The sequence below is a fragment of the Lemur catta genome, chromosome 14 (assembly GCF_020740605.2).
Source record: "Lemur catta isolate mLemCat1 chromosome 14, mLemCat1.pri, whole genome shotgun sequence".
Taxonomy (NCBI): domain Eukaryota; kingdom Metazoa; phylum Chordata; class Mammalia; order Primates; family Lemuridae; genus Lemur; species Lemur catta.
In genome coordinates, this window is record NC_059141.1 from 7,871,527 (window position 1) to 7,897,117 (window position 25,591).

Sequence of the window (25,591 nt, forward strand, 5' to 3'; positions counted from 1 at the left end):
TTGCTTTGCCTGGTTTTTTTTCTGTACCTTAAATCAGGTAAGCCCAGTGCTGTGTGCGGGCTATAAATGATGATGATTCTCTGAAGTACTCTGTTACCTATAATCTGCACCCCACCTCTTTTTTATCTTTTCCACCCCAAGCTGAGAAGATGGTGGAAGAAACAGTCTCCTCGAGAACCTGATAAGTGATTGGGCCAACTATGACAGACATTCTGGATCAATCCTCAGTGACTAAAAAAAGTTGCCTAGTACACGCCCTCCATTGTTTATACTCTGTGAGGGGGTTTTACAAACCAAACTTAGTGCTTTTCCGAATACGACTGATAGGTGTGCAAGAAAGAAGCTTCCTTTGTCTTTAGATAATGTGCGAAGCACTAGGTGAAGTGGGGTTCAGCAAGTTCCTTTACTGCAGGACTTCTCAGAGACTTGGAGACACCCTTGTGCATTGAAGAAGAAGATATATGCACACGATTTCTCAAGCTTATTGTTCCCCAGAAATTGTCCTCTGCGCCTTTTTTGGTAGAGCATTTTGTGGGACTGATACGCCACAGACCCCACTGTGGAAGGCACAGCCTTAAGTCAGAAGAAGAATTGGTAAGGACATTTCGGATGCCCTTTAAAAGACCACAAGGATAGTTCTCAAAACGCACTATAAAAGCACGCTCTGTGCTTACTTCTCACCTCCGTGGACAGAAACTGCTCGTAAACCAGGAGCATGTGTGCTGCTCCTCTGTGCCTCAGCGCAGGGCCAGTGCCGGCCTCTGCAGCTGGGAGTTCTCAGCCCCTCCTCCACGGGAGGGTCTCCCTTAGTCCTGTCCTCCATGGCGGGTCCCTCTTGTCCCCTCCTAGGGCTGTATGGCACTCCCCACACCCTGTGAACAGACACTCTCTTAATACCTCCCATGGTTTTCTGTTTGTTTATTCATTTGTTTCCCCCTGGGTGTGACCTCTCAGAAGTCAGAGGGAGCGCCTCTCATTTATGTTTTGTGTCTTAGTCCAGCGCTGGCCCACACCCTGGTGAGTGAAGGACTGAATGATGCATGAATAAATAAGGGAAGGAATATATGCATTTAATTGATAGTTGTATAGACACAAGAACTGCTCACTCAGCTTGACACCTGTGTTGTGGGATGCATCACCTATTCTAGAGACTTTGGAAAAGGAATTTATATTCCAACTGATTCATGCAGAAGAAAAAGTTCTCATGTTAATAGAACAATTATAACATGGTATTTCATGGCAAAAGGCACCTCCTCAAAAACTTCTTTGCGAACCTAGCAGATTAGGTCCGATCCACAGACATGGCCTTATCGTGCCCAAACAACCCTCCCTGCATAGAGGCCTGGGAGCCCACTGATCTTGGCAGTACCGCCAGGCTTGGCTTTGTGTTTTTAATCCAGTTTTGTCTCCCCTGTGATCATTCTGCCATAGAAAAAGTACATGATGCTTGAGCAACCCAGGCAATAGATGAAAGGAAAATATTTGTAGGTGCTAAAGAGTTATTGGGGAGATCAGTGTGTGCATGGGGAAAGGGTGGATTAAACTTAAAAGTATGCTTACTATTCAGCCTACAATTTGCCATTACAGGCAAGTATGAAATTTTATACAACTTGAAGGTCAAGGTGTCACTCCACTTACGAGAATCTATTATCCAACATAGAGCAGGGGATGGAGACAGGAAACTGAATTTCAAAGAAAATTTAAAAACTATCTCTGAACCGACTTTTTCAGCAACCTTCTTATGGGGTCCCAAAAGGCAGCAGAAGGACCCAATTCTGGGATCCCCAGACTGGTTGCTTGGAAGGGGCTGTGGGACTGTTGCACAGAAGCATCCGCATGGCCAGAATGAACCCTGTGTCTCCTGTATCTACCTGCCTGTCTATTGTCCTTCAAATGTATCTAGGTAGTGTCATGACAAAACACCAAGTCGTTTCAATGAATTTCTGATACAATAATTACTTCTGATCATTCAGACTTTTCATAATTGTCAAATACCAGAAATAAAACTACTGTCCCATTAGAGAAGATATCTGTTTTTATTCACAATAAAGACCTTTAAAATTTTAATAAGCCCAAATCAAGGAATTTGGTAGACTGTTTCCCTAAATATAAATATTTCCATAATTTTAAGTTAAACTTTCACTAGTGTTTCATGGCAAACAGTTTTGCTTGTAAAGTTGGGTTCTGGTGGCATTTTTATTTTATTTTGAACAAGAAATAATAGTAAGCATATTTTTATCATATCCTTTTTTTTTTTTTTTTGAGCTGGTCTCACTCTGTTGCCCAGGGTAGAGTACAGTGGCGTGATTATAGCTCACTGCAGCCTCGAACTCCTGGGCTCAAGCGATCCTCCTGCCTCAGCCTCCCAAGTACCTGAGACTACAGATGCCTGCCACCGCTCATATCCTTTCTTGGTAAGACTTCTAAAATCAATTTCCTGCCGTAGTAAACATAGTACAAAACAGGGAACATAGTAGAAATGTCCCTTGATGAATGTACATCTTTCAGAGAATTTGAGGCATCCTCTGAACAATAAGATGTCACCAGTGTCACCCATCTGAGACTGAGCTCCTGTGTATTGAGCTCAAAAATGTGATTAAATGTGTCTTTTAAGAATCGATCTCAGTTGCCAGCCTATTTTGTTGAGATTTGTCTGTCTATAATCCCACTGACCTAAATGGGGAGGGAAAAGCTGACAAGTCGGCACTACTGGAAGCCAAGCTGGTTCAATGTCAAAGACGCAAAGACCATTCGGGCCCCTTCCCAGCACTAACACAGCTGCGGTGACAAGTTGGGGAAGATTAACTGCTGTCAAAGTTGGCATCTGAGGCCATAAAAAGACAGAGGAGGACTGCAAGTGTTGGTGATACAAGAAGCTCTTGAGGAGAAAAGGGAAATAACATTTGCCCACGGCCTCCTCTCTCCTATTCTTTTCTTCTAGAAGGGTCTCCACGCCTCTCCTAAAATAAATGCCAGGTGTTTTGCTGCATTCCCAGTTAAAAGCAGAGAAGGAAACTTGATATGATGGCTTTTCAATGTTTTCAGAGGGCCTGGGCTGGAAAATGTCATAGGAAGAATTATGTACTTTAAGAAGGGTTGGAGTAGTGGGGAGTTGGCTACTAAAGGAGACAGAGGAAGGGCAGGGCAGTGGTCTCTGGAGACAGACAACAATGAGGTAAGTCCTGCTGTTGCCCAGCCAAAGGCCTGGAGAAAGTGGCACAGGGAGGGGGTTCCAAGTAGAGCCCCACAGTCTCCCTGACTGCAGGAGACAGAGCTGGGTGCTGGGGAGACAGGGGCAGTGGAGTTCCCAGGATGGAGTCCCAGAGAGAGGAGGGCTCAGCAGAGAGAACTCCAGAGACGGCAAAGTGCTGATCAGCAAGTGCATGCACAGAAACCACCTGAGACTAAGCACAGACCACCTGAAAGATTTAAGGGGAATAATCCTCACTCGAAACTCACACAGAGCTGGGAATAATTCCTGTTCTCACCAGCCAGAGTGGAAAACCTCATAACTCACGGAGGCATCTGTTAGAGTACTAAGAAGGGTCTTGCCTCAACAGTGGGGAAAACTAATCCTCACCTCTGGTCCCACCTAACAAAGCAAGAGCCAAAAGGATTAAGCTGTTCCAAATAACTTAACTGTATCCCAGAGCAAACTCCAAGGGTATTTATAGGAATACAGGAATATCCATAAGCTAAAAGCTTAAAGTCTGCAATGTCTAGCATGCAAAGACACAGGAAAATATGACCCATAATGAAAAGAAAAATCAAGTTATTTCTCCTGAACCCAGAAATCACACAGGTGATGGAATCAGCACACAACAACATTTTTTAAAGTATTATAACTGTTCCATACGTTCAGGAGGCTGGAGGAAAGACTGAGCATGTTAAACACAGATGAAAGATATAAAAAAGACCCAAATCAAACTTCTAGAGATGAAACCTGTGATGTCTAAAGTGAAAAGCACGCCAGGTGAGAGTAATGAAAGACTAGCCACTGCAGAGAAAAAGACTGGTGAACAATAAATGCTCCAAAACAAAACACAGAGGGAATAGAGACTGAAAAAAAAAAAAAAAGCAGAGCATCAGTGAGCTGTGGAACAATTTCAAGTGGCTGAATATGTATGTAATAGGAGTCCCCACAGGAAGGGGGGAGATAAAAAAATTTTGAAGAAATAATGACTGAAAAATTTCCAAATATGATATAAACTATAAACCCACATACCCAAAAATCTCATCTAACTTCAAGCATAAGAAATAGGGAGAAATATACACCAAGGCATATCATAACCAAATTGCTTAAAACCAGTGAAAAAGTGAAAAATATTAAAAGCAGCCAGAGGAAAAAACACAGAAGAACAAAAGTAAGGATGACATCAAATTTCTTTGTTGGAAACAATGCCAGCCAGAATGCATGGGACAATATGAGTAAAGTGCTGAAAGAAAAAAACTGTCAACCTAGAACTGTTTGCCTGGAGAAAATATCTTTCTAAAACATGGGTGAAAGAGATTTTTTGAGACATACAAAAAGTAAAAGGATAACCATAAGCAGACCTATACTTCAAGAAATGTTAAAGGAAGTCCTTCATGCAGAAAGAAGAGACTATCAAATGCTAATCATGATCTACACAAAAGAATAAAGAACACCAGAAATCGTGACTTTGCAGGTAAATATAGTCTTTTTTCCTTACTATTTAAATCTCTGTTAGGAGGTAATTAGATGTTTAAAGCAAAAGTAATAATATGTATTATGGGATTTGTAACTTATGTAGAAGTAAATGATAATAGCTCAAAGGCCAGAAGGGAGGAAATGGAAGTAAACTGTTGTAAGACTCTTTTAATATACATGAAATGGTATAATATCACTTGAAAGCAGATTGTAATATATTAAAAATATATATTATAGTTCCTAATGCAACCACTAAAACAACACAAATAGTTAAGCTAATAAGTCAAAAGAGAGAGAAAATAGAATAATAAAAATAATAAATTAACCCACAAAAGGCAAAAAAGAGGAAAAAACAAAAATACAGATGGACAGATAGAAAACAAATAATAAGACTACAGATTTAAACCAACCATATTAATAATCACATTAAATATAAATGTTATAAACGCTCCAACCAAAAGGCAGAAATTTTCAGAGCGGATTAATAAAACAAGATCTAACTATATGCTGCCTACAATAAAGGCACTTAATTCTTTTATGAGTATGGATACAGAAGACCTGAACAACACTATCATCCAATGTGACCTAATTAACACCTTTTAAACACCATCAAATAACAGCAAAAAAACACATTCTTTTCAAGTACAGATGGAACATTTACAAGACAGACCATATTCTGTGCATTAAAAAAGTCTCAATAAATTTAAGATGATTCAAATTATAAGAAGTATTTTATCTGGCCATAATGGAATTAAATTAGAAATCAATAACAGAATCTTTCTGGAAAATTTGTTCAACGTAGTTTCATTATAACTTTGAAGAGAGGAAAAAAATTGATTTTGTTATATATTGTTTCACTTAAAGTTGCAGTTATCAAGAACCTATCCTGGCCAGGTGCAGTGGCTCAGGTCTCTAATCCCAGCACTGTGGGAGGCCCAGGTGGGAGGACTGTTTGAGGCCAGGAGTTCAAGACCAGCCTGGGCAACATAGTGAGACCCTGTTTCTACAAAAACTTTAAAAATTAGCTGGGCATGGTGGCACATGCCTGTACTCCCAGCTACTCAGGAGGCTGAGGTGGGAGAATCACTTGAGGGTTTGAAGTTACAGTGATCTATGATCATGAGGTCTCTGCACTTTAGCCTGTTGACAGAGTAAAAGCCTGTGTCTAAACTAAAATAAAATAAAATAAAAAGAACCTATCCTATCCACAAGAAAAAGGGAAGATTTACTGTATTGACTTTGGTTAATAATATCAATATTGGCCTATTAATTAATTATAACAAATGTACCACACTAATGCAAGATGTTAACCAATAGGAAAAACTGTGGATAGAGGAGGGAGGGGTGTGTGTGTATATATATATTTTATATATATATATATATATATATCCCCCTAATATGCCATGCCATGTAAAGAAATATAGCTGTCTCACAATCAGTAAAGAAAAGAACTAGAAAGAAACACGAGTGTGATGGAAACACACTGATACTTTAAGAGCAGTTGTCTGTAGATGGTAGGGGCATTGGTGATTTTTTCTTCTCTACTTTTCACTTTTCTCTGTGTTCCAAGTTGTTACAATGAATGGGCATTATCTCATAATGGAAAAATACTCCTCTTCCCTTCTTTTTTTAAAGCTTCAAATGCTCGGTTGAAACCAGAGGAGCAGAAAGCAGACAACACACCTAATTCAGCACATGATCTTCTTTTGCAGCCAATGTCAAAAGTCAGGAGCACACGCCTTCCCTCCCTCCCACTCTCCTCCGTGTGTTTACTTCCTGCCAGGGATAAATAGTGAGTCAGAAGCAGGACAGGGAGGGTGGAGCTGCTCTCAGCTGTGCCTGACACACCCGGCTGGGCAGGAGCTGGGGAGCCCGTCCTGATCCTGGAGTCCCCTGAAGTTTGTTTGGAAGGAAGAGTGAGGCCACTTAGGAAACGTGGAGCTCAGTCTTTAAGAGCTGGCCCAGCCGCTGCTCCTAACACAGTTTTTTCTGTTTCGAAGAACTGACCCTGTTTATAGGAAAATTAAACGTTAAGGATTGACTGAGGTTTACTTTCTAATTACGGAGACCACAACACAAATATTTTCAGACACCTGTGGGAGTCAGTGCACGGTCAGGAGTCTGGGTTTGGGGTGGCACCTGTGGGACCTTGGGCAGGTCCCTTAACCTCTCTGAGCCAGGTTTCCTCCTGTGGCCCCCCCGGGTCATCTGCAGTCATCTGTCTACACAGAGCTGCCAGGGGAGGCCATGTGTGTAGACGGATTCCACAAATGGCAGCGGGAGGTGAGGTAGAAAACATCCCTGCCTTCAATTGGAAGCCCATTTCATTTTTTCAAACCACCTTTCTACCCTTCCCTATAGCTGCTGCTACCGGAACACCAAGATTTTTGTTCTAAGTAGGAGTTTGTCTTCTGAAAAAGCCAAGAGGTTGAGCTTAATAAATATGCTACTTCTCTTATCTCCTAGATGTAAAGAAGCTCTGAAATATTCTATTTAAAAAGCCAATGAGTTAGTCCTTCCTACATTCTGTTTCCTATAGATCTATAATTACAGCTGTTCCCTCTCCTGGAACTGTCCTTTCCCCACAATCCCCTATTCTACTAAGGTTTGAAGACCCAGCCCCAAGAAACCTCCCCTGGAGGACTCTCCTGGTTCCCCCAGCAGAGCCAGCCCTCCCACGCCCTGTGCTCCCAGAGACCCCACCGAGAGCATCTAGCTTGTTCTAGAACTTTTCATCTCCCTGCCTTTCTCTATGCCTGGACTGCCATGTCTTGCTCATCCTTGCACCTGTGGTCCATCCCAGAACTTGACCTGTGGGGGGCAGTAGGCCCATGTTTATTAAATGGACTAAGAAACCTAAGACACATTCTTTCTTAGGGACACCAAGGAAGGTTGGGTGTTGGGCATGTAGCAGGGAGTGAGCTGTCCCTGCAGCAGAAAGGACTCTGCTTTTCTTTCACAGGCGGCAGGCCCTCCTGGGAGGCGGGTCTGGGACGGTAGGCACACCGTCCCGCCAGGTTCACCTGGCGCCAACAGGATTTCCTCCTGGAGACGAAGTCTGTGCCTAAGGAGGGGACAGACACCTCCGACCTTAATGTTTTCCACATCTCAGCTCCTCGTCCCAGCTACCCAGTTGCTGAAGCTAAAACTTCAGGAATCTCCCTTGATTCTTTCTCCCTCCTTCTAAATCCAACTCATTAGCAAATGCTGCTGTCTCTAGCTCCAAAACATCTAAACTATTCACAGCTGCATGCACTTCACCTTCACAGGTGTCACCATGAGCATTCTCAGTGGCCGAAGATTATTGGGGGCGGGGGGGTAAAAACTGGTTCCTGAGAGGTGAAAAAAATCTTAGGTGTTAAAATCATTTGTGGCCTCAAAGGCCATAATACATAAACATATATATCCACGGTGTGGAAATTTCTTGGAGCGGGGAGGCCAATTGGGAGTGAGATGTCTCTCAAAGTTCCCCGTGGGGAGTGGGGAGTGAGTGGTAATGAGAGCAAGGTTGAGGCTCTGCCCGAGTTCACTCCACGTCTTGCCTCGGCCCCGCACGGGCCCCTTCTTGGACCTCCTGGCTCCAGTCCTGCCCCTGGCACTGTCCACTCCACTCAGCAGCCAGAGGGAAATCCACACCTCTTACCTCGGCCCTCAAGACCCCAGCCTGGCTGACCTGTCCCCCTCGCCACCTCTCGCTGACTCGCTGGTCCCCTGTTTCTCTCACACACCAAATCCGTTCTCCTTCAGTACTTTGCACTCCTGGCCCTCCACCTGGAACGCATGGTCCCCTCGATCATCCGTGCCTGCCTCCTTTTCATCAACCCAGACTCAGCTCAAGTATCACCTCCTTCCCTGACCATCTTATCCTTGGTTCTCACGCTTTGTGGGTGCCAGAATCCCCTGAGGGGCCTAACTCACAGATGAGCCGGCCCCACCCTGAATTTCTGATGCAGTGAGTCGGGGGTGGGGCCCAAGAATCTGTATCTCCAACAAGTTCCCAGGTGATGCAGGGACTGGCAGGCCAGGAACCCCGCTTTGAGAACCACGGATCTAACCTAAAGGAGCCACCTCCTCCCTGTTACTGTCTGTCACAACACCTGTCTCCTGAGGGCGTCTCTCTTCTGTTTGTTTCCTTGTTCAATGTCTGACTCCCTGATGACAATGCATTTTTGTCCACTGGAGCAGAGACCCCATGGCTTATGTCGCCAGCATCAGGCACAGATGGATGCCCAATAAGTATTTGTCTGAATGCTAATTATCCCCAAATTCTGAGCCTTAATTTTAAAGTTTACCTAAGAGCAAACAAAAGTTAGCTATCTTTATTGGCCTGGGGGTAATCCCCAGTCAGTGTTTCCCAAACTTGCTTTATCGTAAGAACCACATGGACTGCTTATCAAAAACCCAGATTGGGGGGTTTCATCCCAAATCTACTGGCTTAGACTCTTCAGTGGGGGTCAGGAAATGAGTTTTCAGCTGGTCCCCCAGGCATTCCTGGTAAGGTGCCTGGCAACAGCTCTCCATTCCACAAATTTCCCAGCTCATAAGAATCACCTGGGCTGTTTATGAAAAACACAGATTACTCCATGCAAGCCATCCGTTTCAGGACTGGGCTGGGGCTTAGGAGGGTATAGATTTCCCGAACACCCAGGTAAATCTTATGGTCAGGGGAGACTGGGAGACCACTCATGTGATTTCATTTACTCTTTTTCATCCCAACCCTGGTCTGTTCCTATACTTAAATACAGTCTTGTTTTTTGTTTTTCATTTTAGTTTTTGAGACAGGCTCTTGCTCTATCATCCAGGCTGGAGTGCCGTGGTGTCATCATAGCTCATTGCAAACCTCGAGCTCCTGGGCTCAAGTGATTCTTCTGCCTCAGCCTCCTGAGTAGCTGGGACTACAGGCGTGTACTACCACGCCTGGCTAATTTTTTCCATTTTTTTGTAGAGACTGGGTCTTGCTATGTTGCTCAGCCTGGTCTTGAACTCCTGGCCTCAAGCAGTCCTCCCACCTCAGCCTCCCAAAATGCTACAATTATAGGTGTGAGCCATCACGCCCAGCCTAAACATAAAGGCACAAAAATAAGAGCACTAGGATGAGCTGACCTAGCTGAGAATAACCTGCATACATACTTGCAACTGCCAGAAGTATATCATAGGATTTAGGGCCATAACCCACCGCAGTCATCTCATTAAACTGTCACTCCTGCCTGCTGCCAGGAGCTGCCAGAAGGCCAGCTGGGCAGGGTTCCCAGCAGGCGAGGAGGGTCTTTCCTTCAGCCTCTCTCAAACGGATCACAGTGTTCCCACAGCAGCCCTCACTCACTTTGGTTGTCCCAGTGTCTAATGTGGGATCTTTTTTGGGGTTCTTGGTCCAGAACCATAGCACCTTCTTTGACTCCACCTTTTCTGCCCACACCCAGGCAGTCACCGGGTTCCTGGCTTCTCCCTTGGGATTGCTTCCCGGCCACGTCCCTCGGTGGCAAAGACAGCCCTTCCTGCCCCTTCCGGCTTCCACCTATCCAGGGCACCAATTAGGTGTCCCTAAATTTATCTTCTGATCTCTTCCCTGGCAATGCATAAGCCCTTGTTTAAAAGCAAACAAACCAACCAACCATAAAGCACTCTCCTAGCTTCATTTTACCCACAGGACAAACTCTCAAACCCTCACCTCACCCACAAATTCTCCTCAACCTGGCCCCACTCCTCCTGCCTTGTTTCCAGGGAATGCCCACCTTGGGCCCTGCTTGCCGCCTGCTCGGCCCTCGAGGGGTCCAACTCAGGAATTCTGCCCCCACCTGGAATGGTCCCCATGGCCTGCCCCTTTCACTCAAGTTCCCCCACCTGCCAGGAGACTCTCCTTGTCCACTCCAGCCCTCAGAAAGGCCTCATCTGAACCCCAAAGCTCAGGGCCGTGGCAGTCACACAGCTGTGTGACATTAATGCAGCGGCCCCCAGAGTGTGGTCCCTAGACCACGGTACTAGTACCTGGCAACTTGTTAGAAACGCTTCATCCTCAGGTCTCGCCCCAGACCTATGGAATTGGACCCTGCAGGTGAGGCCCAGCAATCCGTGTTTTAATCAGCCTTGCAGGTGATTCTGATGCGTGCTCAAGGTTGAGAACGGCTGGATAAGGGCTAAGGCTACAGGCTGTGGGGTTTCCACTCTCCCTCCTTCAGTGACAAAAGTGCCAGGACTTGACCTAGGAATCCCTTGACCTAGGAATCCTTTTCCCCGAGAAAAGCCAGTCATCTCTGAAATACCACCCAGGGCAGGTGTGATGTCGAAGCACAGGAAATGGCCAATGTCTAACAATTTTTGACCTACAAAAACGGTAATATCCTCTAGTACAACCTAATAGTAATAGCTCCATTATTTGGGGAAAGGATGCCTGATTAAATGGCTCATGTTCTGAGGGTCTGTCTAAAAGGAAAACTCTGCCCAATCCCTGGTTGCTGGTACCCAAGGAGGGCGGAGCAGGAACCCGTCCCGACGCAGGCAGCCATGCTGGGGCGGACACTGCTGGGCAGCAGGAGGTGCTGCCTGGGCTTAAGCTTCACGCTAGGAGGCCGGGACCGTCCGCCCTCGAGAACCCGGGGCTGGACATCACGGAGTCACCTCCCAGCATCTGCGGGGGATTTGGACCATGCTGGGCTAAGTTACAACAGCGCCATCGCGTGGCACCCGGGAAGCAAGGCAGCCGAACTGATGGGACCCGCGCTCTCCCTATTAGAGGTGAAGAACTTACCCCTTTGGGGGCGCACAAACCCCACGTTCTAGTATAATTCAGGGGAAACCACGGACTTCCTCCTGCTAAGTAGATTACAGAATGCTCCAAGCTTCAGTTTCCTCATCTGTTGAGTGGAGATAACGCCAGGCAGAGGACATCTTCGGGAACGTTAACGTGTGCCTTTCTCCCTATAGCCTTCCACTGCCTCCATGCCCAGCAGGGAGCCCCTGAAGGCCCTTCTGTGCTTTCTGTCTTTGGAGTTTTTACAAGTCGAAAACGGAAACAGTTTGAGGTCACTCTCTCCTCCCACCTTTTGCAAAAACCTATGTCCTCTGAAGAAAAAAATGCTGATTGTCCGATGAGGCCAAAGGAGAAGGCAAATGCCTTTGAGGATGAGGAGAGAACAGAGAAAGGGCTCTGGACAGTGGGGAACATCTGAGAGTCCCTCCTGCTCCCAGACAGTGTCTTCAGGCCCAGGGGGGGTGAGCAGGGAGGGGCCAGCTCCAAGGGAACGGCCATGAGCTCCCAGCCTCACTAAGGATTTCCATGTGCCCACTGTGACAGGGCAGCAGCACAGTCACAGGGCCTCAGGGCAGTGTGGCCTGGGCCACCGAGCCCTGCAGCTGGGGGTACTGGCCTCAAAGCACCAGGCTCAGGAGAGGGGAGTCCCAAGGCGGGTGGCCATGGGCCGGGCAGAGTAAGGACTCAGAATTGGTACTGAATTGATTTAAAGAAAGTACAGTTTTCTATTGTACACATAGAGCATTTGGCATAGTGTCTGGCACCCATATGCCAAATCAATGTTAAACGCTATTGTTATCCTCATGGAAATGGCACACACAGGAGCCACCCTCAATTGGAAGCAAAGGACTCAGGACTGATTGTCAACCCTCGAGAGCAGGAGGCCTGTGTCCTGTTGATAGTTCTGAGTGAGGTAGCACAGGGCCCTGCACTACGGACATGCACACAGTTTTAATTGTGAACAGGAAGTTGCTTCTTTGGGCTTGTCCTTGGACGGCATCTCCTTCATGCTTGATTTGCATGCCAATGAGAGGCGACTAGAACCAGCAACAAAAGACCTTTGAACTGCTGCTGCTCTTCACTTGGGCTGTGACAAAGGCCTCCAACAATTCCCAGGCCTCCTAGGCCATCCCAGGACCTCAGGAAGATGGGAGCAAAGAGCTGGACCCTGGGTCTCAGCCAGCAGCGGCCTCCCTTGTGTGGGGTTCCAGGAAACATGCATCCATCCACTGCTTTCATGGTCATTCAGAGCCAACTTAGAGGTCCAGTTAGAACCAAATAGTAAAACCTCTGTCTTGTTACCCTGATAAAAAGTTCATGAAAGTGGAACAGCCACTGCAGTCTTGGGAGGCAAAGGAGGCACCACCGTTAGCAGAGCACAAGGAATCAAGCGTGCTGTTTGAGGCGACCTTCTGTGACGTGATCCCTCAAACACAAAAGAACACTCTGCCCCATCGGATTGCCATCTCCCTAAAGAAATCTGGAGCTCCTGCCAAGAGGTTCCCAGTGCCTCCTGGAAACACGCAGGCCAAGCCACCCAGAAAATAATGCCCCAGGCACGGAAATTCTTGCCACCAGGGGTCGCCCTTACTTACCCAAAGCACAAAATGTCACTTGGAGTCTTAAGGTTGTGAAAAACTATTATGAAGCAGGTCGTGACCCAAAGTTTCACTGTCTATGACGGGGGCCTATTGTTCAATTTTGCATTTTTGTTTCATGGAGTTCCTGTTCCTTTGCTCCGTTAAGGCCTGTAATGGTAGATTCCCGGGGTCTGGGCTTCCACGTTTGGGTTTATTGAACCAGATCCGGGGCCTGTTTGTGAGTTGAACCCAAAGCAGTTGTGAATTGTGTCCACTGTGCCCGGCCTGTGTCTTGCCGGGGGATGAGTGCGCAAGTCTGCCGGCCCTCTGCTTGCAAATGCCCCCAAACCTGTGGGTGCGCAGCACACATGGGGAGAGGACCAATAGAGAGCCCCGGTGGGGAGACCAGTGAGGACCAGTGACCGATGGGCCACCCCAGCACTGGCCACGTTCCACTGCCACAGTTAATTTCTGGAATTCATCCACCAGCCTCCCTGGGACTCAGGGCTCTGGTGGCTTTAGTAATTGTTCTCTGAATCCTGTGTCATCATGGTCCAGTGCCCATAACAGCCCCCACGCTGGGACACAGACCCACTTAGCCACAGATTATTCACCCGATAAGCCCCTTGGAATTCTTGATCTTTTCCATTTTAAGTTATAACAATGAAGATAACCTGGAGTGTGGCTGGAATGGAAGTCTATAGTTATTAATTTAATCTATGGGCAGAAAAACAGTATTAATTTTCCAATCATGCAGCCCTAGCCAGTCACAAAGAAGTCCATGAGCCACTGCCTCAAAAATCTCACCCGTGGGGACCCCAGCACGTGTTTTAGGGTCCATTTTCTAAAGCAAATGGAGCAAAGCAAAGGCGGAGCAGGCAGTGAGCTGGCCAGGCCTTGGGCTGCATCGTCCTCCAGAGCTGGCCCCTACCTGGACAAGTCCCCACGGTCAGGGCTTCCGGGTGTGTCCTGCTGCTTCCTTTTTATATTCTGACTGTCCCCAGGTGGTTGCATGGACCTTGGACTCTGAGCTGATGAAGTTCTCTAGGCCAGAAGAAAGAGAAATTGGGAAGGAAATCAGGAGTCTGAAAACACAAAACCATTTATCATAGGCCACTGACCACAGCATTCAAGGTTAAGGTTGTTCTTTTGCTTTACAATCCAGTGGAGCACCTGCTACCTTCCAGACGCTGAACCAGGCTTTGAGGATACATGGGGAGCAATGCAAGGTGGCCCCTGCTCTCCTCTGGTGGAGAAGAAACACAATTACACAAGCGGTTCCCACTGAGCGGGAAACCAAAACTGGGGACACTCCTGTACTTGGGGTCATTTGTTCCCTAGGGGATGTGGAGGTATTTAAACTAAGACCTCAAAGGGTCCAGTTTGTTTGTGGCCCCACTTAGCTGAAAACACCCTTTCCTTCCCCCACCCCAGAAGGTTTCACACACCAGAATTCAGCGGGAAACCTGAAAAAAATCAAAACCCACCGAAGGAAGAAAATGTTGAGCCTTTGGAAACCGGGACCCATCCGTTTGCTATCCTAACCGCTCTGAGAGTCGGGCACCTTTTCCTTCACAATAAGCTTATCCACGGAGTAGTTGATTTTTCAAACCAAGATGCAAAAATATGAGGCTCAGTCAAAACTTCAAATCACAGGACAGAAAGAGATGAGATTTTCAGAAACTCAATTTAAATGAAGCTCATTTTGGTGTAATATAAAACTCAGAAGAGGGGACAGCGCTTTTGTAAACCCCAAGATGTGTTTCTCAAAGCAGCGGTGGTCTTTTACCCAGCGGTGGCCCCTCGCCCCCTCCCACAAACAACACACACTCCTGTGTCGGGACCAGGTCTGCCTTCTTTTCTGGAACCTTGCACAATGCCACCGCACCAGCTGCGCTGCTACTGCCTTCTTTTAAAGAACTGTTCCACTCAGATCTCTGTCGCTGAGGTTCTTGTGCAAAATGCCAGTCGTAGTGTCCCACTGCAGTGTGCACATGACTTGCATCAAGCCAGGACCTTCCCTAGGACTCTGTGAAGAACCAGAGTGGCAGAATCTGGTGGCGGCGCTGGGGAAGGTGAATGCAGGAGTCGCCAGAGGCCTGGTTTCTAGCCATTGTGGAGGAAGCAGCCTAGGGCAGGAGAGCGGAGCCAGCAGGTGGAGAAAGGCTGAGATCAGAGGCAGAGGGGGGTCCTGGTGGGTCAAGGCCTCGCTCGGCCCAGTTGGCCCTGGGGTCTGGCCTCATTCTGCACTCTGTGTCCAGGGCAGTAGGATGAGGCCTTGAGTCTTCCTTTCTACCTTAGCTGGTACAGGCTGGATTTCTGTCACTCGCAACCAAGAGTGAATATCATAGGTCACCAGATCTTCCTGGAGGGAAATGACCATAGAAAAGTGTTCTATGGTCAAGTGAGTTTGAGAAGTGCTACCTTACTTAGCCCCCTTTTAGAAATTCACAGTGCATGTTAGCATGGTGGGGGTTCTGAGAAGTTCTATAGTAAAATAAGTTTTTGAATTTTGACTCAGTTTCCCAAAATTTTTTGATTACAGGATTCTTTGTTTATGAACTACCTGTTAACATCTCATAAAACTAGTGTTACACGTAGAACACACTTTTGAAGACGGTTAGCTCAAGACCTCATTTCCTTTTACCCTGCTGAAATCTAGCAGATCCAAATCCGTGGACCAGGACATTCCCTAGCCTGGGGGTACCTTTGTGAAAATCGGAAGGTGGCGCTCTTCTGGGCCAAGTGCAGGGCGTCTGAGCAGACAGCGTCTTTGTGTGAATTAGATAGAAATAGCTTCCCTTTCCTCCAGGGGATGCAGCTCAGACCTATGCACATGGCTTGTTGGGTGCTTGGGGGGGACCAAGACCCACGAGTTGCAGTCCCCATCCTTGAGGAGTTTTCAGTCTGACTGGGGCACCGGGAGCCAGGCCAGGAGAGCTCCCCCGCCCACCCACCCCCACCCCCCCGGCTTCACAAAGCTCCCTTTGGCTCCCAGCTCCTTGTTGCTAGAAACCTTCTCTCTCCTTTCAGGGGTGCCGTTCCCCACATGACCCCAGAGGGAGACCCACTCTGGCCCTGCCCACCATTGGGACAAGTGGAAAAGTCCTCTCCTCAACCACCCACTTCACCAGTTGGAACCGTGGGCCCTGATGCAGCCAGATTATTTGATAAATATCTCATTTCACTCAGACCTTCCAAAATAGGTTTTATTCCTTGGTTTGTTGATTCATTCCATCGTCCAGGAAACATTCATCTAAGGCCGACCACGAGGCAGAACCGGTGCTAGAAGGAGCTACAGAAACGAGCAAGACCCCATCCCTTCCACCAAGTTGCCCACAGTGGAGGGAAGCAGACCCCAGTCCTGTGACTGCAGGGCTGTGGAGACAGAAGGCACCAAGAGGGGAGACCAGGTATGGCTCCTGCCTGGGGGTGTAGCAGACAGCCCCGGGGAAAGGAGGATCTCCACCCTCCAACCTCTATCAACCTCTAACCCCGGGATTTTGTAAATTAATTTTGGAGTTTCTGCAGGACATGTGAGTGCAAATCATCTGCCCAGTCTGTAGCTGGGGTCTTCTCGAGACCTTAAATCCTCTGTCAGGTGGGCTGTAGTCCTTGGCCTTCAGATGCCAGTCTGAAGAGCAAGCTAGCTTTTAGCTGTGTTTCCCCCACCTGGCACATTTCTCTGAGTGGCTGGCTATCTGCGTTCATCCAACTGTGTCCAAAGGTAAAATATAAAAGACACCTCAACTCTCAGGGGCCCATACCTTCTAGTGCTAACATGAATACTATAATTAGAAAATCTTCCTTCCTCCTAGCAGAAAGACAGAAAGTGGGGAAAGCGAGGGAGTAAAACAAGAACAGTAACAACAACAATAATAGTTTCTGTGCATTGAGCACTTACTAAGTGCCAGGCACTGGGCCAATATTGCTTCATGCACTATCTCATCGAATCTTCACCACAATCTTATGAGGCGGATGCTATTTGTGTTCCTGTTTTAGGGTTTGAGAGGTTAAGTAACTGGCCAATGTCACACAGCAGTGGGAGTCTCTGTGTAACTGATCATCTCTGACCCCAGAGCAAGGTCAGGGCGTCTCCGTTCCATCCCTTCAACAGGAAGTGTTGGAGAAGGTGGAGAGAGCTGGGCTGAATCCTCCCCTAAGAGGGGGCAGCTGACTCTGGGCTGCCTTGACCTCCAGGCTGGCTGGACCATTCCTTTAATGAGAGCCCCTGTCGTCCCCTGAGGGGACTCCCCCTCCTGACCTGTGCCTCCAAAAAGGCAGTCACCCCTGTGGGACACCCCTGTACCAAGACAGTGCAAACTTTAAACCACCTTAAATTCAAATTCTGCAAAGTGTTCTTGACTCTTCAGAGGAAGGTGCTTTATATAATACAAATCTTTGGATGCATGATTTTCATATTTTACTATAACTCAGGAATCACAATACAGAGTGAATGGCATTTTTATATGAGGGTCCTGAATCTTTTTTTTTTTTTTTTTTTGAGACAGAGTCTCACTCTGTTGCCCAGGCTAGAGTGCCGTGGTGTCAGTCTAGCTCACAGCAACCTCAAACTCCTGGGCTCAAGCAATCCTCCTGCCTCAGCCTCCCGAGTAGCTGGGACTACAGGCATGCGCCACCATGCCCGGCTAATTTTTTCTATATATATTTTTAGTTGTCCAGATAATTTCTTTCTATTTTTACTAGAGATGGGGTCTCGCTCTTGCTCAGAATGGTCTCAAACTCCTGAGCTCAAGCAATCCTCCCACCTCGGCCTCCCAGAGTGCTAGAGGATTACAGGCATGAGCCACCACGCCCCACCAGGGTCCTGAATTCTTAACATCGTAACCAAATTCCTACTTGTCTGACTGTCACACAAACCTCAGCTCCTAACACCTGAGGCAAGGCCTCCCTTTCAATCACTGCATGATCTGTAGTAAAATATTCTGCAAATAATTTAACAGATAAATCTCCTGCCCTGTATGCCATGAGCAAAGTTTCTCTAAAGTAATTCTGGAAAGACAATGACATCTAACAATCCAGACAGATGCAACCAACAGATGGAATAAGGAGACAGATCTTTGCTCTAACTAAAGAGGAAAAAAGAGACCACGTACTGCATTTCCTCAGGCAGAGGGAGTATAACAAGGGCTCAGATTCTTCTTTGAAGAAGAAAAAAAGGCAGGCCTTTCTCCTGTTTCAGCCCCACCCCTCCTCCTAATAGAAAGCTCGTCTGCAAGAACAATACGTTCTCGCCAACAGAAACATATCTGGATGGAGGTAAAATGAAAGCAACAGTCCTATCCACATAGATGGCACATTGCACCTTTCACAGCACTTATCTAATTCTTGCAAAATCCCTATGAGCTAAACCGGCAGGTAAAATAATGTTTTTTCATTTTCCAGATAAAAAACAGAGAGTTAAGTAGCTTGTCAAGTCTGCAAGTCTCCTGGCTTGAGGTCCAATGTTCTTTCCACAAGAATAACTACACCCCACACTTACATATCACTCTTTCTGCTGCAATACTAGTAGCAAATTTATTGCTTTAAACACTTTCTAAGTGCCAAGTCCTGTTTTTTTTAAGCACTTTACATCTTCAAACTCATTCATTCCTTACAACCTTATTTTACAGATAAGAACACTGAGCACAGAGAGGGTAAGCTATTTGTTCAACGTCACACAGCTTAGAAGTGCTGGAGCCAGGGGTTGCACCCGGATGCTTTGGCTCCAGAGTCTGTGCTCTTGACCTCAGCCTTATGCTGCTTGGCCATACAGCGGAATTCATCTCTTTATGATCTCTGCCATCTTGTTGCCATGCTCCAAGTAACTAAAGCAATCGGACATTTGTGAATACAGGAGCATAGATTTGATGTCCAGAATAGCACCTGGCACAGAAGAGGCGATCCATAAACATTTGTTGAATGTATGAAAAATAGATTATTCTCGCTTAGTCTGGTGGCCACTTCTGCACATTGCGGGAAGCACACTCTGCCCTTGGAGCTCCCGCTTTTGCCACATTTCCTACGGTGTCTTTGAATCCCCCTTCTGGTTTCCCCATCCTAGCAACAGTCCTGAGCCCTACTGCTCACTGGAATCCAAGGGACTGTTGTGTCAACAAGGCATCACTGCAAAACAGCGTGCGCTTCTAAAGTTACCCTTTACGCTTCCAAATCGCAGGCTGGAAAAACAATTGGCAATCCTCATATGACACACGGCCTTGCCCAGTTGCTCCTTCAAATCTTTCCTTTGCTGCCATTGCTTCAGTAAACAAACAGCCTTTCTTTGGCTCTGGACTATTCCGGAGCCTTGAGTATATTATAAAGCAATCTTTAAACAGTTATAATTTTCCAGTCCTAAAAAAATACACTTTGTGAGGAGCTAAAGCACTTCACCGTAAAAAAAAAAAAAAAAAAAAAAAAATTCCACTGACCTTACTTCTTAAATGTGCTCCATCTCTCTAGACCACCGCTTACTGGTCATGCCAATAGGGTTAATTAAACCATGCTTAATTAGCATGGTTAGATCATCACCAGAGGGTCTGTCCAAGTCGCCCACTCTTTGAACCAGCTCCTTGGGAGCAGCGTGACTGACTGCAGGTGAATGCTGGGAAGTGGACCAAAGGTCATCCCCATGGCGTTCGGAATCGGATTTCAGAAACAACTGCCAGGCTGGCCAAATATGGAGGACGAACACATGTTCTGTGCTAGAGCCAGCAGGCTGCCCATCTTCCCTGTCAAGGGAAGGCAAATGCTCACACCAGTTCTGCTAGGTCATCCCAAATGTTTCTTCCCTCCGAGGCGAACACGAAAGATTGAAGAGGCTCACTAACACGGGCTTCAGGGGACACCCCAGCCTAACCTAGCAGGCACTGTGTCAGGTCAACAAGGGAAAGGCTGCAAGGGTGGTATTTCAGCCCCCCCAAGTGGAATGTAGCCTGACAGAGTGGAAGAAACGAACAAGCTTTGCAGTCAGAGAGAGCTGGGTTTGGGTTCTCACTCTTAAAAGAGGAAGAAAATAACATAATAGAGTTCGCTGTGTGTGTATAGTAAGGGCTGAGTCTAGGTTCTAGGTCAACACTGATGGACAAAAAAGGCACGGTGTAAAATGTTAACTTTAGGAGAAGCTCAGGGAAGCTTCTACAAGGGAATTCTCTGTACAATCTTTGCAACTTTTCTGTAAATCTGAAAATATCCTAAAATAAAAACTTTAATTAAAAAAACCAGATATGGTTCCTACTCTCATGGAACTTTGAGTTTAGTGAATGAATGGGCGATACACACCTCAATAAGTGATATCTACCTTCCCTTCCTCAAAGGCATTTAAATCACAAATGCTGGACATTACCCTAAAAGGACGCAGGAACCTCAAAGATATAAGAGGTGACATGTTCTGACACCTTTAATCTGTAGGGGAAAGGGAAACCTTTGAGGCTTCGAAAACACACCCAATAGCGACATCCTGTGTGTGTTTAATATTGTAGAAGCAACATGGCTTAAAGAGAGCTGGGTGAGGCCAGAAAACCAAAATCTAAGTGCCCTCGGTCAGATCAGTTCACTCTTTGACCCTCTCTGTCTGTCTATAAAATGGACACCACAGTCTCTACCCTTCCCTACCTCTGTGGGTGACAGGAGCACCTTGTGAATAAGAACTGTACGAATGGAAGAAAGAGCCTCTTTATTCAAAGAGCTGGGTTCATCGGGATGGCCTATACCGTGCTGTGATTTATTTTATTTTATTTTTTTTGAGACAGAGTCTCACTCTGTTGCCCAGGCTAGAGTTCCGTGGCATCAGCCTAGCTCACAGCAACCTCAAACTCCTGGGCTCAAGCGATCCTCCTGCCTCAGCCTTCCGAGTAGCTGGGACTACAGGCATGCGCCACCATGCCCGGCTAATTTTTTCTATATATATTTTTAGTTGTCCAGCTAATTTCTTTCTATTTTTAGTAGAGATGGGGTATCACTCTTGCTCAGGCTGGTCTCAAACTCTTGAGCTCGAGTAATCCTCCCACCTCGGCCTCCCAGAGTGCTAGGATTACAGGCATGAGCTACCATGCCTGGCCTGTTTACTCAGTTATACTTGAAATACAGACATAAACCTTTTTTCTTTTTTTCGCCGTTCTAGAATCTACTCATTTTCTTGCTAGAGCAGCAAGAGACTTGGCTCTAGAATGGTGGGGCAGGAAGCTGCGGGTAGTGGTCATAAACCCAAGCTTTGCTGCTTATTTGGCTGTAAGCCATTGGGGGCCACCCTCCAGTAACATATCTGTCAAATGGGGATCCTGATTACAGGGTTGTTTTGAAGGTTAAATAAAATAATACTTGTACAGCACTCAGCCCAAGGCTAGACCGTAGTAGACATCATATATGCTAGTTATTGTTATAAGGAAGAAACTGGTTCAAAAATCATTAACTAAGAGCCCCAGTGGCCACCTCAGTGCCTTGGTCTGTTTTGTGCTGCTATAAGGAAATGTCGGAGGCTGGGTAATTTATAAAGAAAAGAATTCTGCAGACTGTACAAGAAGCACCTGCCAGCATCTGCTTGTGGGGAGGGATTCAGGGAGCTTCCAATCAAGGCACAGGTGAAGGGGGAGCAGGTGTGTCACATGGCAGAAGGAGCAAAGAGAGAGAGGAGGTGCCAGGCTCTTTTAAGCCACCAGCTCTCCCGTGAACTAGTGAAGTGAGAGCCCACTGTCACCAGAGGGCAAAGCCATTCCTGAGGGATCTGGTCCCCCCCACCCCCGACCCAAACGCCTCCCACCAGGCCCCACCTCCAGCACTGGGAATCAAATTTCAACACGCAGATTTGGAGGGGCCCAGCATCCAAACCAAATCACTCAGCTTAGGACAAAAGCAGTTAATCACATCCTTCCGAAGATGCATCTGGCCAAAACCTGGGGCGCAGGCTGTTCCCACACTTGAGTAATGGTGCCAGCGGGACTCATCGGCCACCCTTCCCGCTGGGCGACCCCTGCAGCAGAGGCTGTGGGAGCTGACAGGTCACGGTAAAGCTCTCCACTGTTGTGACATTGAATTCATGCTGTTTAATTGTCTTTTTGCTCAATTTCTTTCCCGTTAAACACAGTTAAATCATCCCAGATGCCCACCTACAGCTAGTGGAATATTAGAAAATGTTGCTTATTCCAGCGCTAGCCTAATGCTGTCATGATGTTCAGTTCCTTGGGTTCCTCAGGAACAAAACGAGGTCCCTTCAAGTTAAACTTAGAGCACCAAGCATAGCTCTAAACCACACATACACATATTATACTTAGGAGCCTTTTCTCTATCAAGCAAAATAATGACAACATAGTATTGGAGCAACAGCTGACCTCAGCCTGCAGAATGTACCCATAGCCTTTCTTGGTGAGCAGACCCGAGGGATAGTTGGCGTGGCACAGACTGTCCTGTCCTCCTGGTCCTCTGTGCCTTGGATGTCGGCAGACTCACACCCCAGCCCACAGTGCCGCGGCATGTCCTTCAGGAGCAAACCTCAGCCCAGCCTGCATCTTGCACGTAGAGCAGGGACCCAGGGAGACCTGCCCAGGCGAGGGCTGGGCTGGAGGAGGCGTGCACACTGAAAGTGTCCTAGGTCCTTCTGATGTGGCTTATTTCCTGCTCATCTTCAACTCCGAGCTCGAACATGAGCTCCCCAGGGGAGCCTTACCTGACACCTGGGCCAGCTCAGGGGTCCGTGAACCGGTCTTCCTGCTTCATAGCATTGATCGTAGTTTCTATAGTTGAAAATCATGTTTTCTGAGACTCTAACTACAGAAACACCCAGACAATGGGATTGTTTGAAAGGAGTTATTTAATGATCACATATTTTTAAGTCAGGCCATTATAATAATAAGATTGAATATCTATTTCTCCTGCCCAACACTGTCAGAGCACTAAATGGGGACCATGACAGCCCCATGGCCAAGGAGAAGTCCAGAGGTGGTGACACCAGGCTGGTGTAGGGGCTGTCCTTCCCCTCTGCAATCTACATACTTGGAGCTGAGGTGCCCTCTTTAGGACTCCCTCAAAGGAATGACTGTTATGCCCACTCCACGATTTGGGGCTATGGCTGACATAGCCCTTATTTCCCCACAGAGCCTTCCATGCAAGTCACGGTGCACTGAAACCTCAGGAAAGGCTGTTAGGTGGAGGCTGCTCTAGTCACAGTGCCACCACTGCCTCTGTCCCAGAGGACTCACATAAACCAGGACCCTGACACTCCTGGGAACAGCTGAGGCTCACCCTGAGTCAGTATTAGACATTCTGCTGACTTCCCACTGGACTATGCCCTCTCACCCCCAGGCAAGTCACCCTCAGAGCCTTGGTTGTGTGTGTGGCTTTCTCTTTGTTTCCAACCAACACGTGTGCAGGAAGAAGGGTCCCTGGGCAGGAAGGGCCTGGGGCCTGGGTGTGAGTCACAGCTGTGAACTTCAGTAACCCGGCTGCCCAGCACTGCCCGAAAACAGCCTGCCAGGAGGCCAGAGTGAGCGGGAGTAACAGCCAGGAGTTAGCATTCAGCAAACGGCACCCGCGAGGGGGTCCGGGCTGAGGCCCCAAAGCCTCAGCTCAGTAAGAGGACCCTCAGTAAACAGAGCGGGTTTCAGTCTGGGCGTGGGAACTTTCCTCCGGCTATGGCTTCCCCTCCCTTGGGAACGCAGAACAGAACCCCAGGCCTTACGACTCATTTCAGAGTTTAAATAGCATTTGTGCTGATGAAACAAGAAATTACTGTGACGGGTCAGCGGGATCCCAAAGTAGGACCACTGTGATGTTATTAAACTTGACTTCTTGAGTAAGATAAATCGGTCTGTAATTAATTCAACAAATGAGTTGTTGCCAAAAACTTCAAAAGCAAAAATTGTTAAACATAATCTGCCGGCCCACTGCCAGGAGGCTCTGAGGAGAGGTCCTGCACCACTCACCGCCCTGCGTGGAGGTCCAGTCCCCGGCACTTGTCACCCACCCCAAATCCTGCACCGCTCCGTACACCTCCCATCTGATCTCATCTCCACCCCGACACACATACCTTCTCTGCAACCTGAACCCCCATATCCCAAGATCTTCATGGATCAGACCCTGGGCCTTTCCACCTGATCCCACGCCCAGCTGACCTCTGAGAACCCACCAGCTTGCAACCCTCTCGGGGTGAGGTGGGAGGGCTGGTTTTTCTTCCACATGCCCAGAACGTCACAGCTTGCAAACGGAGTCCGAAACCTTGTTGCTCCCCAGTGTTATTTCTAAGCCATTTCGCTTCCTCCCCCTGCAAAACCCAGTGCCCCTTTAACGCTACGATGCTACTAGCACACTCCTCCTCACCGGGGTATCTCCTACAAAAAGCCTCACCTGGGAGCCCCTGGCCTCTCGGGCTTCTTGCTCTCTGTTATCCAAGAACCTCAGCATCATCTAGAATAAGAAGCCAAACCCAACCTGCACTCAGCTCCTTGACCGCTGCCGAGTACATAGAAGAGAAACTAAGACTGAGGCCTGGTGAGTGCTGAGCCACAAACGACCCAGACAATCAGCTTGGCACAGTGGACCTTTACGGGCATAGATGGGTACACACCAGGGACCGGGTACACAGGAGGAACCACAGCCCCTGTGAGGACTCAGAGGACACCACCCTGAACACGTTGCCACGGTGGGACTTGTCAAGGCCAAAGACATGAAGTTTCCTACGTTGGTTGTAACAAGTCCTTGGCTTGTCAGTTTGGAAATGGCGGGTTCTGGGGGAGCTCTGCCAGCTGCTGCCTGAGCCCCACGCCTGCTAAGCCAGACAGAGCTGGTACACAAGTTCACCGCCAGTTTCCTGCCTCCTCCTCTGGGGGCCCTGACCGCTGAGGTCTCACCTCCAGGGCCTGAGCGAGCGTGTGTGTTCGAACCCCAGTGACACGCTCCTGTGTCACCCGTGGCTTTACATCACAGGTGGAATGAAGCCCGACTCCCTGCCAAGGCAGGTAAGGACCTACGAAACTCAGCCCGCACCCCACCCACCTCCCTGGCTGCACCTCTCACCATAATTTACCTTGTCTGCTTTTCTCCAGCCACACGGGCCTTCTTTGCTGATCTTAAAGCATAGCAAGCTTGTTTCTCCCAGACTTGTTGCCTTGCTATTCCCCATTCCCGAATGCTCCTTCTCCAGAACCTTGCATGGCTGCTGCCTCCTCCTCAGTACATCAAATCTCTGCAGAGAGTTCTTCCCTGACTGCCCCTAACCTCACTGAGAGACTACTTCACACCAACTAGCATGACTATAATTTTAAAAACCCAAAACCCAGAAAGTAACAAGTATTGGTGAGGACATGGAGATATTGGAACACTCTTGCATTGCCGGTGGGAATATAAACAGTGAAGCTGCTGTGGAAAAGCTCAGACGTGTGATCTAGCAATTCCTCGTCTAGGTATATACTCTGCAGGACGGAAAGCAGGGACTCAGGCAGGGACCTGTGCTCCATATTCATCACAGCATTATTCACAACAGCCAAAATATAGAAGCAACACGAGTGTCCATCAAGAGATGAATATGGATACGCACAATGTGGTCTATACACAATGAATATTATCCAGCCTCGTAGAGGAAGGAAATTCTGACACATGCCATAA

At 47.5% G+C, this 25,591-nt stretch overlaps 1 protein-coding gene across 5 annotated transcripts in view; it reads right to left on the minus strand.

Moving 5' to 3' along the window:
- TACC2 (transforming acidic coiled-coil containing protein 2) overlaps nt 1-25,591 on the minus strand; it is a 172,721-nt gene that overhangs the window by 138,438 nt on the left and 8,692 nt on the right. For 4 of the 5 annotated variants that reach the window (XM_045568334.1, XM_045568332.1, XM_045568336.1 and 1 more), the window contains exon 3: nt 13,929-14,041. In XM_045568334.1, the coding sequence (XP_045424290.1) occupies nt 13,929-14,041 (113 nt within the window). Of the gene's footprint in view, nt 1-13,928; nt 14,042-19,433; nt 19,590-25,591 lie in introns of those variants that run through there. The other variant, XM_045568333.1, reaches the window with a different exon arrangement.